The sequence below is a fragment of the Aulonocara sp. 'chitande type north' Nkhata Bay genome, linkage group LG10, assembly GCF_057382095.1.
Source record: "Aulonocara sp. 'chitande type north' Nkhata Bay isolate Kocher_YH1m ecotype deep benthic linkage group LG10, A_spYH_male_GT1.1, whole genome shotgun sequence".
Classification (NCBI taxonomy): Eukaryota; Metazoa; Chordata; class Actinopteri; order Cichliformes; family Cichlidae; genus Aulonocara; species Aulonocara sp. 'chitande type north' Nkhata Bay.
Window position 1 is genome coordinate 27,769,342 of NC_141353.1, and position 19,008 is coordinate 27,788,349.

Sequence of the window (19,008 nt, forward strand, 5' to 3'; positions counted from 1 at the left end):
ACGTTTCCTTATTTAGTCTGTACCGGTTTGAACTGGGAAAGCTGACACACGAACCTTTTTTTCTCTATATAAACTGCTGTGTACCAAATAAACCTTTGAGTTGATTCTGGGAAAGCAATCTGAACAGTCTCTGTATCACTTTGTTCTCCTAACTGCTCTCGATATCGTAACTAACCCAGCTGAACGGCATGCCTGAGTGTTACTTTGAATAATTAGGAGTCTTATAAGGAAAGGACAAAACTCTGCTTATCGCTCACGCCACGGAGGAAACCCGGGACGGCAATTTCCTTCAATTTTGGTGTCAGAAGTGGGATCCGCTGACAAAGGTAAATACACGTCTTTAATATTTATATGAGACCGTATTATGCCTCTCTCAGTGATCGATCCATAAAGAAACGGGATATGCTGACGAAGTTTCACTTAGTGATCCAGAGAGATACACTGACGACTTCCTCAGTCCCCGAATAAAGTAAATTAACCCTTGTGTGGTGTTGGTGGACCCGCTCAAAAAGTGACACAGGAAGTTGCCTGTTGTCTTGAATATTTCTCGTTAAGTGAGAAGTTGCTCACCAAAAAGTGACACAGGAAGTTGCCTGTTGTCTTGAATATTTCTCATTAAGTGAGAAGTTGCTCACCAAAAAGTGACACAGGAAGTTGCCTGTTGTCTTGAAACGTACGTTAAAAAGTGAGAAGTTGCTCACTCAGAGAAAGCTAGCAAATAATTAAATTTAATTTTGTTAAAAAAAAAAAAAAAAAAAAAAAAAAAAAAAAAACGAAAGAAAAGAAAACTGAAAACGGGTCTCACAGACCCGATTACCATACAAGGGTTAAAAGCAGTAAATTAAAAGCAGAAAGACACAGGAAGTTGCCTGTTGTTTTGCGAGAAGTTGCTCGTTAAGCGAGAAGTTGCTCGTTAAGCGAGAAGTTGCTCACCCAAACAAAAATTGCTAGCAATAAATTTAAAGTAACCTCAGCTGTGCCGCAGCGAAATACTAACATAAATCCTTCAAGCGTGTAAACCCCTCTGGAAATCACTGAACATGGGTCAGAATAATTCAAAGACCACAGACAAGTCCGATAAAAAATCAAAATTACCTGTAAAACCAAAAAAAATTAAATTTAAAGTCTCAAACAACAGCTCAGTACGACTCCCATTTCCAGTTACGTGTAACCCACGTCCACGAATCGGCGAAGACTTCCATGATTACGTATCCAGAACATGCGGAAGTGCTTATGTGACTGACTTCGTTTACAACTTACGGACTGTAAGTTCAATGCATTCTAATTTATTTCCGGAGCCTTATCCCGAACGATTATCGCCAGAAAACAGGTCAGTAGAAATGTTGAATATCATTTGTGATAAGAAAAGTAGTCTGCTTAAAAAGTCCTGTAGAAAATATATGATAGAATGCCGCGACGTGATGCATCAAATGTTACCGCTATGGACAAAAGGACCGGAACCAGGTGTAGATACTTTTACATCAAATAAAACTAGTGCAGGCTCCAGCATAGAAAATAAATCTACCGCGGGAAAAGCTAGTCTTGCATGCTCAGCCATTCAGCCTACAGCCCCACCGCCTTACGAAGATGAGACCGAATTAATAGTTGCTGCAGCAGCCGCATGCAAACAACGTCAGCGCTTTGATCCAACCAGCTTAAAAGACAGTGACAAAAAACCTGAATCACATGCAACGGGTCTCAGCCACCTAATTGAACAAAATCAGGAAAAACAATATATACGCCGCGAGGAAGAATTAGCAGAACATAGAAAGAGAGAAAAACTTTTGAAAGAAGAATGTGAGGAACTTATGAAAAACAATTTAGACGACTATGAAGAAAAACTTTTGCATCAGGCAGTGTCCACAATAGACACCCACATGAAACGCCACGATATCGTAGCTAGAGGTTTAGAGGTAGCTAAAGAAATACCTGTTACCCGAACTTTAATAAAGACTTATCTAAAAGGAAAAAAGGAAAAACAAAGCCGGAATGACAAAGGTCCTCACGCCAACACTCGCGGTAGTAAACAAACAGACCCAAAATCTAGTGACGTCAATGACGCTTACCCCTTTATGATAATAGGAGATCAGTGTTGTATTCAGCCCCCTAAAATCTCAGAATTAGTGACAACTATTAAAGAGCTTCCCGATCCTCTTAAAAATCCTACAGCCTTTGTCTCTGCACTACAGAGAAGTACCAGATATCACCATTTGGGTGGTCCGGATTACAGGTACATATTGTGTCAATGCATTCCTGGAGTAACCGAGTCACAACTCATAAGAGAGATAGGTGAATTAGACCCAAAGCATGATAAAGCATCCACAACTGCAGAGTTTTTGTGGGTAAATAATGACAAAGTCGCCGATTTCTTTAAGAATCTAAAGAAATTCCTGCTCACAATGTCCAGAGACAAAATTGACTTAAATGCAGTAACTATGTGTAAACAGAAGCCTGATGAATCTATCCTAGTATTCATAAAACGCTTTATGCACTGTTGGACTAATGAGGCATGCATGCCAGAGGATGGTAATGATCAGATTTTCATCACCACCTTTTTGAACAATATCCACCCTGAGTGCTCTCAGTTGCTAAAAGTGACAGCTACTGATAATCTCTACGAATTGAGTAAAGATGCTTTCTTAAAGCTTGTACAACTGAAGGCCAGTGCAGACCTTTTTCCTACTATCACAAAAGCTAACAGTGTTAAGATGATGTTGAATTTTGATGTTCAAGGCTCAGAGGAAAGTGAGAAATTAATGTATGCAGGATTACCCGCTCCAGCACAGCAAGGAAGTTTCAGAGGACGGATGGATAAGAGTAGAGATGTTTGTTTTTGCTGTGGAAAGGTAGGACACTGGTCCAGAGAATGTCGCTTTGCAGCCACCAACAGGGCACACACGCCTCGACCACAGAACGCAGTACAAGTTCCCGCCACTAGGCGTCAGCAGAGCTCTTCCAGTCAAGGTAACTGGCAACCACAAGAAACATGCAATAATGGCCCCACATCTAGGCTGCAGCCTTACAACCCACATTATAACCCACAAGGCAGACAAGCTAGAGGTGCAAATTTAGCTCAGTTTTCCAGTAACCGCAGACACCCAGAGCATGAATCAGAATGGGAAAGGGTGCGTTACAATTCTCACCATGATCTTTTCCCATCACCTGATAATCCCCGGCTGGGTCGCCACTAGGGAGGCCCAGGTGAGGATGAGGGACAGCAGTGTGAAGCACTACACGCGATGCTGCATCTGCAGCTGTCCCCTAACACAGAACATTTGCCCATGCTACAAGTAGAAATAGATGGTAAGAAATACCCATTTTTAGTGGATAGTGGAGCCACTAAAAGTTCACTGTCTGGGAAATTCTATAATGGGCCTGTGTCCTCTGTGTGCATCAACACTATGGGAATTAATGGAACTGTAGTGCAATGCCCTAAAACTCATTCTCTAAAGACACGTTGGGGCCCAAAACCAGATGAAATCACATATCATCCATTTGTAATTATTCCAAACTCGCCTGTGAATTTATTAGGCAGAGATTTAATGGCAAAAATGAATTTGTGTATTTCATTTAACACAAAGGGTGAAATGTTTGCTGATACTGATAACAGCTATGTTTTCTCTGCCTTATGTACCATGGAGAAGGAACAGCCTCTGTGTCAGCTGGACGGCTCAGCAGAGAATGAACTCAACACCTTTTTGTCTGGTATTCCACGACACACACTGTGCCAAAGACGTGTTCAAAAACCACTGCCAGGTAATCCCATATCTGGGAGCCACACTTTTGTCTCTCTCACACTTTTCAATAACATGATAACTGCTCACACAAGTGAAGGTCAAACAGTGATTTTGTCACATAACTCAGACAGAGGTTATGACATAACTACACCATATCGACACATAGATCTAACCTACCCTATCCACTGTACTATTTCTGCACTTACGTTGCCAGCTGAATACCAGAATATGACATTGTGGTCTAAAGGTGAGAATGATGTAGGATTTATTGACTGCATACCTTATCACGCACAGCTGAAAAACAACAAGCCAGTATATGTCAAGCAATATCCCATTTCTGTCGAAAAAGCCTCAGCCCTAGATGTCATCATAGGAGATTTATTGACTACAGGAGTGATAAAGCCCACAGTATCTCCATATAATACCCCTGTCAATCCTGTGCCAAAGCCTAACAAACCTGGCGTATGGCGTTTTACACAAGACTTAAGACAAATTAATGCAGTCATTATCCCTTTGCCACCTCTGGTTCCGGATGTCCCCAGCATATTGACATGTATTCCATCCACAGCCACACATTTTACCGTGGTGGATTTATGCTCTGCCTTTTTCTCAGTGCCTGTGCATGAAGACACACAGCCGTTATTTGCATTCACACATAGAAATAAGCAGTACACTTGGACTCGTCTGCCTCAAGGCATGATAGACAGCCCTGCTGCTTTCTCAATGGTGATCCGTGCTACCCTGGACAGCTTCACTCCTCCTGAGGGCTGTACTCTGATCCAGTATGTGGACGATCTCCTCCTCTGTGCTCCGAGTGAGGAATTGTGTCAAACTGCTACACACATGCTTCTCCAGCACCTCCAAAAGACTGGCCACAAAGCATCTGCAAAGAAAATGCAGTACTGTCAGACTTCTGTTCAATATTTGGGATTTACACTGTCTCACGGAAAACGTTCCATGACTGCAGACAGGGTCAAAGCTGTGACCTCCGTCCCTCGGCCTACTACACAGAAGGAAATGCTGTCCTTCTTAGGCATGGTGAACTATTGCAGACAGTGGATACCAGACTGTTCTTTTCATGACCACATTCTGCGTGAATGCTGCAAAAAAGACAAGCCTCCTCGAATACTGTGGTCAACAGAAATGACTGCCTCTTTCAATGCATTGAAGGGAGCGCTGACCTCCGCCCCTTGTTTGGGTCTGCCTGACTACCACTTACCTTTCCATCTGTACGTCACAGAGAACGGCACGACCTGCACAGGTGTACTGGCCCAAGAGCATGGCAGTGGCTACCGTCCAGTAGCCTTCTATTCAAAGGTATTGCCAGCAGTAGTTCAGGGGATGCCGGCCTGCCTGAGAGCAGTAGCGGCTTGCTCTATCATGATAAGGGACTGCGAGAAGCTTACACTCTCACATGACACTATTCTACACACCAATCACCAGGTCACGACCATTCTAGCAAACATAACTACACAACACATGACCGCACAACGTCGCTCAGGTTATGAAGCTACACTGACCTCCACAGCAAACCTCACCATAAAAGCGAGCAGCACACCCAATTCGCCAGCACATTTATTGATCCATATGCTGTGTTCTTCTGACCGACAGGATGGCTCAGACAGGCTTGATGTTCATGACTGCATGACACGTATACAGGAATCCACAGCACCACGTCCAGATTTAGAGCAAACACCTATCCCAGACTCAGCCACGGTTTATGTGGACGGGTCCTGTTCAAGGCCGAATGACAACTCATTTCTTTGTGGCTATTCAGTGGTGACATTACCTGACATCATACTAGAGGCTCACTCATTACCATTTCACTCAGCACAAAAAGCAGAGCTCATGGCTTTAATACGCGCCTGTGAGCTCCATTTGGATAAGCGTGTGACAATTTACACAGACAGCCGCTATGCGTTTGGCGTCGTACATGACTTTGGCACATTGTGGAGACAAAGAGGATTTAGATCTGCTGATGGAAAACCGATTGCTAATTCTGATCTTGTGCAGAGACTTTTGCAGGCTATACAGCTGCCATCGGCCGTTGCAGTTGTAAAAACGAAAGGACACAGTACAGCTGACACAGACGAAGCAACAGGTAATGCTCTAGCAGACGTGACAGCCAAGGCTGCAGCTGCATCACAGCTCCCACCTCCACAGGAAGTATTATCTGTGCCCCTACAGCTGCCACTTGTTACACTCCCAGACTATTTAGAAACAAATGTTGATTTAAAATTCATACAAGAGCAAGCATCTGCATGTGATTACACCTATTGGGAGAATAATGACTGTACCTTAGATGACAGAGATGGCCTATATAAAAACCTTGAGGGTTTGATTGCCCTCCCATCTTCCCTGCTGCCAGTCCTTGTCCGACATTTTCACGGTGTGAGTCATGTCGGACAAAGAGGGGTAATAGGGGCAATAAAATCAAGATTTGTAATTGAGAAAACATTGCATGCAGTAAAAAGCATATTAGCAACCTGTCTAACATGTGCACGAACTAATGTAGGAAAACCAAAAGCGAAACATCAGCATTTACCACAACCAGATTTTCCATTTCATACATTACAAATTGATTTCACACATATGCCAGCACAAGGAAGCATCAAGTACTTACTGGTAATAGTGGATCAGTTTAGTAAATGGGTAGAAGCTTATCCAACCTCAAAAGAAACTGCAGAAGTAGTCTGTCAAAAGTTGTGCAATGAAATAATACCCAGATTCGGAATACCTCACCAAATTAACAGTGATAGAGGACCTTCATTTACATCAGAAGTAATTCAAAAGTGTGCTAAAACTCTAGGAATAGACTGGAAATATCATGTGCCATACCATCCTCAGAGTTCAGGAGTTGTAGAAAGGATGAATAGGACCATAAAAAAAATCGCCTGACTAAAGCAATGATAGAAACAGGAATGACCTGGGTCAAATTACTTCCTCAAATCCTCTGTGAGATTAGAATGACTCCATCCGCAGCAACCAAATTATCTCCATTTGAAATAATCATGGGAAGACCATTTCCAACACCATGGTCAGCTTCCAGAGGGGCACCGCTATTGGAAGGGGACATAGACACTGCATTGTCCGACTATGTCCACAATCTGGTAGAAACACTGAATAATAACTATCAGAAAGTTTGTCTCTCCCAGCCTCTCCCCTCCACAGATCCAACCCACAAGTGGAGACCAGGGGATGCGGTGTTAGTGAAGTCACTAAAACCAAGGACACTCGGGGAGGCCGCGTTTTCCAGCCCCCAGACTGTACTGGCAGTGACGAGAACCAGCATCCTTACGGACGGACAACCTCAGTGGATTCATGCCAGCAGGGTTAAGACCAGCCCAATCGGACCATCTCAGGCGTCGGATCAAGCAGACGACGTCTCCGGCGGGCCAACGCCCGGAACCAGAGCAAATAAACACACACGGGTAGATGACATCTCAGGCGAGCCAGCGCCCGGATCCAGTGTACATACACACACGCAATCACTGATTAACACACAACGTCTGAAAGAGCCACAGCAAGGTACTCGAACATCCAGCAGGAATAGAAAGCCAAAAGTACCACATGATGTCTAACCTGATAAAGCTAGACTCACTCCATCCTGATAATGGAGAAAATGAAATGCCCATTGTCATCATACGGCGCTTATTCAATGTCTCTCGAACCTGGGACCAGGCCAGAAGACGACTGAAGAACTGTTTTTCTTATATATTTAGGTTATTTATCATACCTATTGCATTAACCTTAGGATTTTTCTTTGCTATTTTGTATTGTAAACTGCAACCATGTTCACATTTCTGCAGGTCATATTTTGCTGACGATACCTCATGCTCTATTTTGCGAGACACCTACTCAATGCACTCTTCACGTTCCCTAAAATCAGTAAATGGCAACATAGACGCCACTAATAAACCATTTTATACGCCCTCTAGAGCAGGAGTCAACTCCTGGTATGAAAATGCTAGAACAGCTGCTCGTGATTTAGGAAACAGTAATTGTTATGTCTGTTCAAAGGGTAATCCAGAACAGGTTATAGTGGGATACCCAATCTCAGGTTTTCCCCTGACAAGGATGCTATTCAAAAATGATGAAAAGGGGCCCTTAACAGTAACCCTGATTGAAGCGGTGCGAGTAGAACTAAGTCCTTTAGATTGTTTACTCATATACACAGGACAAGTCTCTAGTAAGGATGTTAGCATGATTAACGACTCTACCCACCCCTGTAACCCAATGAAGCGCCCCGAAGACCGCACTGAACCTCTTTTGCCCCCAACACAGGTGCGCCATCACCCAAATATCTTGATGACATGCATACACCGACCAAAACTTGAAAACATAAATTATGACGCGCAAAACTATACATTTTTTTCTGACTCTCCAGGAGCACGCTGTAACGAAACATGGCTAGCAGCGAGTGTTGACAGGACACAACATAGACATATGTTTTCTTATATATATGCATATATAAGTACGCATTCAGATAACTCGACAATCCTGCATTCGCCCAACACACTAAACGACTCGTACTGGGGAGGCATATTAAAAGGCTATACAGCTTCGCGCCTGACCAGACCAATCCCACATGCTTATTGGATGTGCAATAATACCCTTAGAGTGGCTTTACCTGTTAATTGGACCGGTACCTGCGGTCTAGTAACTTTAGCTCAAGAACTACTAATACAACAAACCTCAGATCTGCCTGTATCCAGCAAACGTACAAAACGCTCCACTTACTCACATAACGTTTACATAGATGCTATAGGGGTTCCACGCGGGATACCAAGGGAATTAAAGGCACAAGGGGAAATATCTGCAGGGTTTGTCTCACTAATACCGCATATACAGATAAACAAAAATGTAGCCTGGATCAATTATGTTTATTACAATCAGCAAAGACTTACTAATTTGACCAATACGGCCCTTAAGGCCCTAGGAGAACAGATGTCTGCTACCTCTTTAATGACCATGCAAAATAGGATGGCCTTAGACATGCTGTTAGCTGAGAAAGGAGGTGTTTGTGCGATGTTCGGAGATGTTTGTTGTACTTTCATTCCCAATAATACCGCCCCTAACGGTTCATTCACACAAGCTATGAATAAACTTGAAGCATTACAGATAGAACTAAGAGCCAATGCAGGTCACGGTCAGTGGCTAGACAAGTGGCTGCAGGACACGTTTGGAAAATGGAAGGAACTAATTGTAGCTTTTGTAACCATTGTAGCATGTATTATTTTGTTTTTGATGATTATTGTCTGTTGTGTGGTACCCTGTGTACGTTCAATGATAACCCGTATAGCTACTTCGATGTATTTGCAATTGGCACAAATTGACCCAGATTATGTGTCAGATGTCATCAATGATGATCCTGATGTATGTATTGAGCATTAGATTGAGAATTACTCGATTGTCCAAGAAGAGAATGAAGTTTTCTTCTTTTTCTTTTCTTCTTTTTAAAATTTTGATATTAAGCTTACTCGAAGGAGTAGTTACATTTATGATTTGTTTCACATTTATGATTTGTTTCACATTTATGATTTGTCTTTATATTATGTTATTACATTCTGTCTTTATACTATGTTATCATTTCATGATAAAAGGAGGGAACTGTTGTGATATTTTGATACCATGGTAGCATTTACAGGATAATGTTTTGTGGTGATGTTGTGCAGAGAAACTGCTACTCAATAAGGCCCATTTACTAGTTGTTTTTCTCTTTCTCTGTGACCCAAGAATTAATGTGTAAGACTCACAGGCTGGTACCCCAAGGTCGAAAACACCACAGAGACGAGACCACTTCCTTACTCCCATCCTCCCTTTTTCTTTATCTCCTGGAAAAGGCTCGTTAAAGGCCAGGTGGTTTGTTTCAGAATTCACTAATGAAAGAACTCTGTATTCTATGTCTAGGAGTGTATTTTGCTGGGATGATCATAAATTGTAGCTGAACTGATAAACTACACAAGGGATACTTTGCTCAGAAGGCAGGAAGACGTTTCCTTATTTAGTCTGTACCGGTTTGAACTGGGAAAGCTGACACACGAACCTTTTTTTCTCTATATAAACTGCTGTGTACCAAATAAACCTTTGAGTTGATTCTGGGAAAGCAATCTGAACAGTCTCTGTATCACTTTGTTCTCCTAACTGCTCCCGATATCGTAACTAACCCAGCTGAACGGCATACCTGAGTGTTACTTTGAATAATTAGGAGTCTTATAAGGAAAGGACAAAACTCTGCTTATCGCTCACGCCACGGAGGAAACCCGGGACGGCAATTTCCTTCACCTCCCTAAGTGTCTACTCAGGTGTTGTGTTTTGTGAGTCTTGTCTCTGTTTCATTCCTCCAGTCCCAAGTGTTAAGCTTACATGTCTTGAGTTCAGCCTGTGTGTTTCCTGTCTTACTTTGATAATCCCTGTCCTTTGTCAGCATGTTCTGCTTTGCTTCCTTGATCTCGTTATGTGTAATTAGTTGTTTCTGTTTCTCACTCCCTTGTTACCACCTGTGTATTTAAGCCCTTTTCCCCCCTCTGCTTGTTGCTGGTCCACCTGTGTATAATTCTTTGAGTCATCGTGTTCTAGCTGCAGGTTTGTTTAGCTAGCTTTCCCAATTTAGGTTTTTCTAAGTTTCTGTCCTTGCCATTTCCACTTCTGTTTGAATTGTCACCATTTGAAAATAAAAGTTAACTCGCAGTAAAGCCAGTGCCAGCACTTGGATCCTTCTCTTGTAACTCCACACATCTGTTGCTGAAGCTGTGACAAAGGGTGGGTAATTGTATGATCATTAGTTTCATTGCTTTGTGTTTTCTTTCATTATCTTGTATTCTCTTTTTCCCCCCCCCTCATTGTGCTTTAACAGTTGCAATATAGCATACTGATTACATTGGTGGGCCCAAGGAGAAATCTTTTTACTTTTGCAGTGGCTTAAACCACTTAGAGTCACAATGTCATTATCTTTGAGCAGTTTAAGTTCACCTATTCACACCTTTGTGTTCTAATCATCTGTATAATGGCCATCTACATCAATTATTCATGTGTACGTTAAGCCTCCAACTGATTGTTTAAAAACATGGAACTCAAAGCTGAGTCTTACACTCAAGAGAGTTTTAAAAAGTCATTAAAATGAAGATAATACTTGAATATTACATTGTGATAAATGGAAAATCTTTAATATATTGTTTAAGAAGCTTGGAAAGAAAAGCGTCTGGACTTTAAGTTGCTCAAAGATGTTTCACCTCTCATCCAAGACTTTTGCAGTGGCTTAAACCACTTAAAGTCACTCGTTAATATTGTAATCTATTTGTAATAAAATGATGTAATACATAGTGGAAACTAAAATCAACCATTGGAATTTAAAAATTACCAATAGATAATTAAAAACAGTTATCACTACATAGAGCCTGAAGACATTACAATAGTCAGTCAGGCAACCTAAAAAGACATTAAAAGAAACCAACCTGAAACTTTTAAATTCAATCATCATGATCAAAAGGCATTGCATAAAAGCCTCACCCTGCTCCAATTCCCTGAAAAGGATTACGGTAAATGTGAACAGAGCCCTGTAATCACTCATGCTAATGAGCCACCTGACTAATCAGGTAGGCTGAGTAGTCGCTAGCAATGCAGACAATGGCTACAGGTCACTATAAATTCAGGGTCATCTGTAGTCTGCCTTTCTTTCAACAAACAGCACAATGGCGCCACAGAACACATCAGTCAAGCTCTGCAAGGCAACCAAAAGGAAGGCCAGTTCTGAACAGGCCTTCAGCAAAAGGACAAGGCTGTCAGAGTCTGTGACAAGCAGGGGAGTTGGCGAGGGGCCTTTGGACTACAAGGAGAATGATCCAACTTCATCCTCGGTGAACACTGGCAGAGGTATGCTTGAAATTCTGAATCCCTCAAACCACATTGTGTGCTTAATTTAACACTCATTAAATACTTAATCTTAGATATTCCCTTGTGTTAGAGTTCAGGTAACACTGGTACCATATTACCATAGTCCTTTCTCACACGTTATGAAACCAAATTGGTTCTTGATTGTGTCTGTTCAGCTGAATTTGAAGCCAGATACATCCAGGAGCATCAACTTGGTGAAGGAGGGTTTGGATCAGTGTTTGCTGGCTATCGTAAAGTAGACAATTTACCGGTAAGGATCGTTACATGTTTTTCCATGAACAGAATGCAAACTATATCATCCTGAAGCGCTAACCAAAATCCTGTTTGTTTCTTGTAGGTGGCCATAAAACACATTCCAAAAAACAAGATTTTTTGGGAAAACAAGGCAAGTGAGCAACACCAGTTACTACTCTGATCCATCACTGAAATAACTGATGTTTATTTATGAGTTTGAGTTTCTGTAATGCTCCAATCTTTTGATTTGGTGGTGATGCAGGCTGAGGATGGGAAGTGTCTTTCAGTGGAGGTGGCCATTATGTTGAAACTCCAGGATGGAAAAACTGGACAGCTGCTGAACTCGACATCTGTGTCCTTGCTGGATTGGTACAATCTACAGGAGGAGCAAATTCTGGTGCTTGAGCAACCAATCCCTGCACAGGACCTCCTTCAGTTCATTGAAGTCAATGGAGGTTGTGTAAAGGAGGGCGTGGCCAAGGTAAGATGATTGGGGGTCTTTATAAGTGTGTATTAAACATTTCTATTGCTGATACTAAATTGCCTGTAACCTTTCACCATTTCTACATTTGAAGGCCTCAGACAAAATTTACCTATAATTCAGCTATGCTGAGGAGGAGAATTAAATTTATTCACCTCCTGAGCACCTAAACAAAGTGTGGAATTGGCAACATGTCCTGCAGTTTTCATTTTGGTCATGTAAATGCCATCTTTATACAAGTAATTACAGTAATAGGACTGCCTTGTGGGGATGGCAGTATGGCACTTTGAACTAGCAATGCATAGAAAACCCCCAATTCTCACACAGCATGTTTATTTGCCTCTTTCAGATCATACTGAAACAGCTGGTCGCTGGAGCATTGGCGTTTGAGGACAAGAACATCTTTCACCGTGATATTAAGGTGGAAAATGTTCTAATAGAGACTGGCTCAGATGTTCCACGTGTTTGGCTGATTGACTTTGGCCTTAGCTGTTTTGTGCAGGAAGACTCTTTCAAAGTGTTCTATGGTACGTTGTCCTGCTTCAGCCTACCTATTTGTTTACCAGTTTACCCATTTGCTTTAATCCTTTTCTTAATGAGGTCTCATTCCTGTATTTTGCAGGCACAGTTGCTCACGCTCCTCCTGAGTGGTACAGCTATTGCAGCTACAGTGCTGGTCCTACAACAGTGTGGCAGCTGGGAGTGCTACTTTATGAAAGCCTCCACAGAAAACAGTTTGAGACCCAAGAGTTTATCAGGCACAAACTAAAGATCAGCAACAGGCTCTCAAAAAGTAAGAAACACTCTTGCATGATGAACTGTCAGCACAGGTCTGGTGTAGTTCACCTTCTTAAATCACTGTAGATCTCACCACATTTCCTTTGGTTGCTCCTCAGATTGCCGTCATTTCTTGAGAACTTGTCTAAATAAAGTTCCTGAGCAACGTCCCACTCTGAAGCAACTCTATCAGCACCCGTGGCTCTCAAACTGAAATGGTAACGCACACACACGATAATATTGAACAGAGTTATTAATTTTTGGCTTTCTGTTAAGGTGACGTGTAATATAAGCTAGACAGTCTCTTATGTTCTTTCCCCACATTTCTGTGACCATCAGGTAAAATGGGTACATTCCATTCACCTGCAGCACTGGTTCTGCTACAGTGTGCAGAGGACTGAATACAATCACCAGATGGAGTACAGCGAGCAGAGAAGGCCCAGAGTCTGGAGATCAGGTTTGGGCTAATAGATTGCACCAGTTCTTTAACAGGTTTGACTCAGAAGCCCTTCCCTCCCCCATCCAAAGCTCTTCACAAGTCTCCACAACCTCAGTCTGGTGAGGGTCCTCAGGCTATGGAAAACCTCCTGCATGGTGCAAGTTCCAAAGACAAGGTACACAAAGGAACCGAATCACTTCAGACCCGTTGCCCTGACTTCACACCTAATGAAGACACCTGATGTAAGAGTCATGTTTTTGATTTCTCCAGTGCCTTCAACACAATCCAGCCCGCAGTGCTAAGTGGGAAGCTGCAGGGAGTGAGAGTGGACCATCTGTTGTCCACATGGATTGTTAACTACCTTACTAGTAGACCCCAGTATGTGGGACTGCGTGTCTGAGGTGGTAGTCTGTTACACAGGGGTCCCACAAGGAACAGTACTTGCCCCTTTTCTCTTCACTGCGGACTTCGGTTATAACACAGACACTTACCATCTCCAGAAGTTCTCTGACGACACCGCCATTGTGGGTCGGGTGTCAAAGGGAAACTAAGTGGAATACAGGGAGTCATTAATGACGTTCTCAGCTGGTGTGAACAGAACCATATTGGCATTAAGCCAGCAAGACAAAAGAGCTGGTGATTGACTCCAGCAAGAAGTCACCCCCTATTACACCAGTGAACATCCGGGGTTTGGACATTGAAACTGTGGGGGAGTACAAATACCTGGGTGCTCACCTCAATAACAAACTAGATTGCTCCATGAATACAAATGCTCTTTACAAAAAGGGTTTAAGTAGTCTTCACCTGCTACGGCGGCTGACATCCTTTGAGGTGAACAGGACTTCTAGGGACGTTTTATGACACTGTCGTGGCATCTGCCTTTTTTTGTATTATTAAATGCTGTGGTCGTTGGAATGGCAGAGGGGGACTGGGGAAACTAAGCTAATATCCATCATGGACAACACCTCCCATCCCCTGCATGAGCACTGAGCAGCTCGTTCAGCAGTGAACCCACAGTGAAGGAAGGAGCACTACCGCAGGTCATTCTTGCCAGCAGCTGTTAGACTCTATAACAGTTTAACATGGTTACTCATCATCGGTTTAATTGCTGCTACTCATTGCATCTTGTTTGTACACTGTATATTTCACCAGTATTCCTACACCCCCCCCCCCGTGTGTACATATCTGAACACTTATTTATGCATATGACTTTCAGTTGCTTAGGTCTATATTCCTCTTGCTATAAGAGCTATGTAACATTCATGGGATAATAAAGGTTTATTCTAAATGAAGGTGGCACTGTTTGAAAATCTCTACAAAATTGATGGTTTGACACAATCACTCATCTCAATCTGAAGAGGTACTGCATGAATTGAATACAACTGATAAGGCTGTAGTGATTAAAGACATCTGTACAAACTGCCTTTCTTCCCTTTCAGGAGCAGCAGGACTTCTTGATATTTGACGGTCTCCTGATGGAGCAGCTCCAGTGTCAATCATAGCCTAACCTAAAGACACAAAAATAAGAAATCATCCGACTTAGTCGTGTAAACTTCAGTAGATTTCTATTGATACCTCCACCCCAATTAGACTCTGCTTTCTGTTTGCCTTGCACAGGTTTCATACTGGCCTATTTGTCTTCATTGCTTGTGTAAGGAGAAACTACTGAAGGAAAAACAACAAAAATAAAAAACCAACAACAACCCATATCTGTGCTTTTTACACCTATGTTCCACATGTCTTGCTGATTGACATTGTCTGAGCAGTTTTGTGCAGCTTCCATAGCATGATGCATTAACTGGTATTTTACCAATTTCCCTCTCTGCTGCCCTTATGGGTAGAGCCATTGTGGAACTGAGTGCAGCAGGTACTTTGATAGAAGAGATTCTAGTTCCAAATTACTTGAATTCTTGGAGAGATACGATTGACCAATTTGTCAGATTTTAGGTCAAGTCATTTGTAACAGTTTAAAGTCTCAACTTTGACACACCACCATCACTTACGGCTATGACTGGACACAAGCACTCCTGATACAACTGTGGTCAAATCACATTTAGAATTTATCAGAGTGCCATCTGTTGTCAGAAAGTGACATTGCAGGTAACTGTCAGTATGGGACATTTAAGGTAAAGTAAAGGGACAAACCAATTTTGCTCATTATACAGGATGTCCTGCTAAAACCGAAGAGTTGACAACCTTCGAAACAGCCCAGCATGCCTCTCTTGCACCACCATTTCAGCATGAATAAACTGTCCAGATTTCTAGAAATGAGAGCTGCTCCATCCAAAGTAGGATGTCATCTCTCCTAATAAGACTAGGTTCCCCAATCTATAAAGGCCATGTCTTTTTAGACACCACTCAGACTGCAATATGAGAACATTCAACTAAACATGTCACTCCTGGTCTAATTTGGGAGGGGACCCCCCCCCCCCCCAAAAAACAAAAAAAAAAAAAAAAAACCCCACACCACTAGAGAGTCCAACATCGTTTGGCAATGTCACACTTAGATTCAATATTAAATTTGATGAACTCCAAATGACATAACCAGGTGTCATTACTGCTGCTATATGCAGTGTCTGCAATGCAGACAATGGCTACAGGTCACTATAAATTCAGGGCCATCTGTAGTCTGCCTTTATTTCAACAAACAAAATGGCACTGCAGGCTCTGCAAGGCAACCAAAAGGAAGGCCAGTTCTGAACAGGCCTTCAGCAAAAGGACAAGGCTGTCAGAGTCTGTGACAAGCAGGGGAGTTGGCGAGGGGCCTTTGGACTACAAGGAGAATGATCCAACTTCATCCTCGGTGAACACTGGCAGAGGTATGCTTGAAATTCTGAATCCCTCAAACCACATTGTGTGCTTAATTTAACACTCATTAAATACTTAATCTTAGATATTCCCTTGTGTTAGAGTTCAGGTAACACTGGTACCATATTACCATAGTCCTTTCTCACACGTTATGAAACCAAATTGGTTCTTGATTGTGTCCGTTCAGCTGAATTTGAAGCCAGATACATCCAGGAGCATCAACTTGGTGAAGGAGGGTTTGGATCAGTGTTTGCTGGCTATCATAAAGCAGACAATTTACCGGTAAGGATCGTTACATGTTTTTCATGAACAGAATGCAAACTATATCATTCTGAAGCGCTAACCAAAATCCTGTTTGTTTCTTGTAGGTGGCCATAAAACACATTCCAAAAAACAAGATTTTCCTGGGAAAACAAGGCAAGTCAGCAACACCAGTTACTACTACTCTGATTCATCACTGAAGTTTATGAGTTTGAGTAAAGCTCATCCTGTCTTGATTTGGTGGTGATACAGGCTGAGGATGGAAAGTGTCTTTCAGTGGAGGTGGCCATTATGTTGGAAACTATCAGAAAAAAATAAAATAAAAATTGCAAAAACAAAACCCCCCAAAACAGTTTTATATATCACCCTGGGTCACTTATGTGAAAAGGGAAAGACCATCTTTGAATCGAGGAGGGTGCCTAAGGGTACATCTGTCAACATCTTACAATGCTGTGGTTGCAGCCATTTTAACTCTCATGCTACTCATGGCCACTGATCAATGGTATTTGATCAATGTCATGACAGTTTGCATGTTAATGATCAAGGAGTTGACCTCTCAGCCCATTGTTCATTTAGTGGGCTAGTTGTGCAAATGTACTGTTTATAAGGTTGGGGAAGCCTTCAGTCAGCTGAGACTAAAGGAGTCACTTATATGAGTGAAGAAACATTTCTCTCACTGAGAACACCCGTCCAGATGAACAGAATCAACCTTTTGAGAGTCATAAGTGAACAAGTGGACTTGTATTGAATGTAAGCCTTTCCCTTCACCTATCCCTGCCAGCTGAGCTAGAGGCTGTTGTTTGACTTCCATAGGTTTCACACATTTTCAAACTTAACAAAAATAAATACTAATATCACCTTAGTGGGCAAGTCTTTGGATCAGTGTTTTGATTTGCATGCATGCTTATAATTTGATTCTTTAGTTTATAAAAAAAAATAAAAAATTGTAGGGATTATTAAAATATTCATTCCATCCTGATAATGGAGAAAATGAAATGCCCATTGTCATCATACGACGTTTATTCTATGTCTCTCGAACCTGGGACCAGGCCAGGAGACAACTGAAGAACTGTTTTTCTTATACATTCTTATATATTTAGGTTATTTATCATATCTATCGCATTAACCTTAGGATTTCTCTTTTCTATTTTGTATTGTAGACTGCAACCATGTACACATTTCTGCAGGTCATATTTTGCTGACAATACCTCATTTTGCGAGACCTTAATACGCTCCTCACAATCAGTAAATGGCAACATAGACGCCACTAATAAACCATTTTATGCGCCCCCTAGAGCAGGAGTTAACTCCTGGTATGAAAATGCTAGAACAGCTGCTCGTGATTTAGGAAACAGTAACTGTTATGTCTGTTCAAAGGGTAATCCAGAACAGGTTATAGTAAAATACCCCATATCCGGTTTCCCCCTCACTGAGGGACTAGAGAAAAATCGGCGGAGATAATGCTCTCCTTAAAGACACTTTACAGTTGACTCCGAGCCCTCTCGAACACACACACACACACAAAAACACACACGCCTAACTAGAGCAATCCCTAACGGTTATTGGTTGTGCAATAATACTCTCAGATTAGCCTTACCTGTTAATTGGACCGGTACCTGTGGTCTAGTAACTTTAGCCCAAGAACTACTAATACAACAAACCTCTGATCTGCCTGTATCCAGCAGACGTACAAAACGCTCCACTTACTCACATAACGTTTACATAGATGCTATAGGAGTTCCACGCGGGATACCAAAGGAATTAAAGGCACAAGGAGAAATATCAGCAGGGTTTGCCTCAATACTACCGTGGATACAGGTAAACAAAAATGTAGCCTGGATCAATTATGTTTATTACCATCAGCAAAGACATACCAATCTGACCAATACGGCCCTTAAAGCCCTAGGAGAACAGATGTCTGCTACCTCTTTAATGACCATGCAAAATAGAATGGCCTTAGACATGCTGTTAGCTGAGAAGGGAGGTGTTTGCGCGATGTTTAGAAATGTATGCTGTACTTTCATTCCCAATAATACCGCCCCTAACGGTTCATTCACACAAGCTATGAATAGACTTGAAGCATTGCAGATAGAACTAAGAGCCAATGCAGGTCACGGTCAGTGGCTAGACAAGTGGCTACAGGACACGTTTGGAAAATGGAAGGAACTAATTGTAGCCTTTGTAACCGCTGCAGCAGGCATTATTTTGTTTTTGATGATTATTGTCTGTTGTGTGATACCATGTATACGCTCTCAGAATTTTTGATATTAAGCTTGCTCGAAGGACCAGTTACATTTATGATTTGTTTTACGTTTATGATTTGTCTTTAGATTATGTTATTACATTCTGTCTTTATACTATGTTATCATTTTATGATA

At 42.0% G+C, this 19,008-nt stretch overlaps 1 protein-coding gene across 1 annotated transcript; it reads left to right on the plus strand.

Moving 5' to 3' along the window:
• The first annotated feature begins 11,428 nt into the window (after positions 1 to 11,428).
• Positions 11,429 to 13,336, plus strand: LOC147321115 (serine/threonine-protein kinase pim-1-like). The gene is made up of 7 exons (XM_086307548.1): positions 11,429 to 11,609; positions 11,786 to 11,880; positions 11,968 to 12,015; positions 12,127 to 12,345; positions 12,695 to 12,872; positions 12,968 to 13,138; positions 13,242 to 13,336. The coding sequence occupies exons 1-7, from the start codon at positions 11,429 to 11,431 to the stop codon at positions 13,334 to 13,336; spliced, it is 987 nt and encodes a 328-aa protein (XP_086163674.1).
• The last annotated feature ends 5,672 nt before the right edge of the window (positions 13,337 to 19,008 follow it).

Excerpts from the sequence above, each read along its gene's own strand:
- LOC147321115 (XM_086307548.1), top strand. The coding sequence starts at position 11,429 with ATGGCGCCACAGAACACATCAGTCAAGCTCTGCAAGGCAACCAAAAGG. Across the intron at positions 11,610-11,785 it reads CTCGGTGAACACTGGCAGAG|CTGAATTTGAAGCCAGATAC; the intron begins GTATGCTTGAAA and ends GTGTCTGTTCAG. Across the intron at positions 13,139-13,241 it reads CAGCAACAGGCTCTCAAAAA|ATTGCCGTCATTTCTTGAGA; the intron begins GTAAGAAACACT and ends GTTGCTCCTCAG.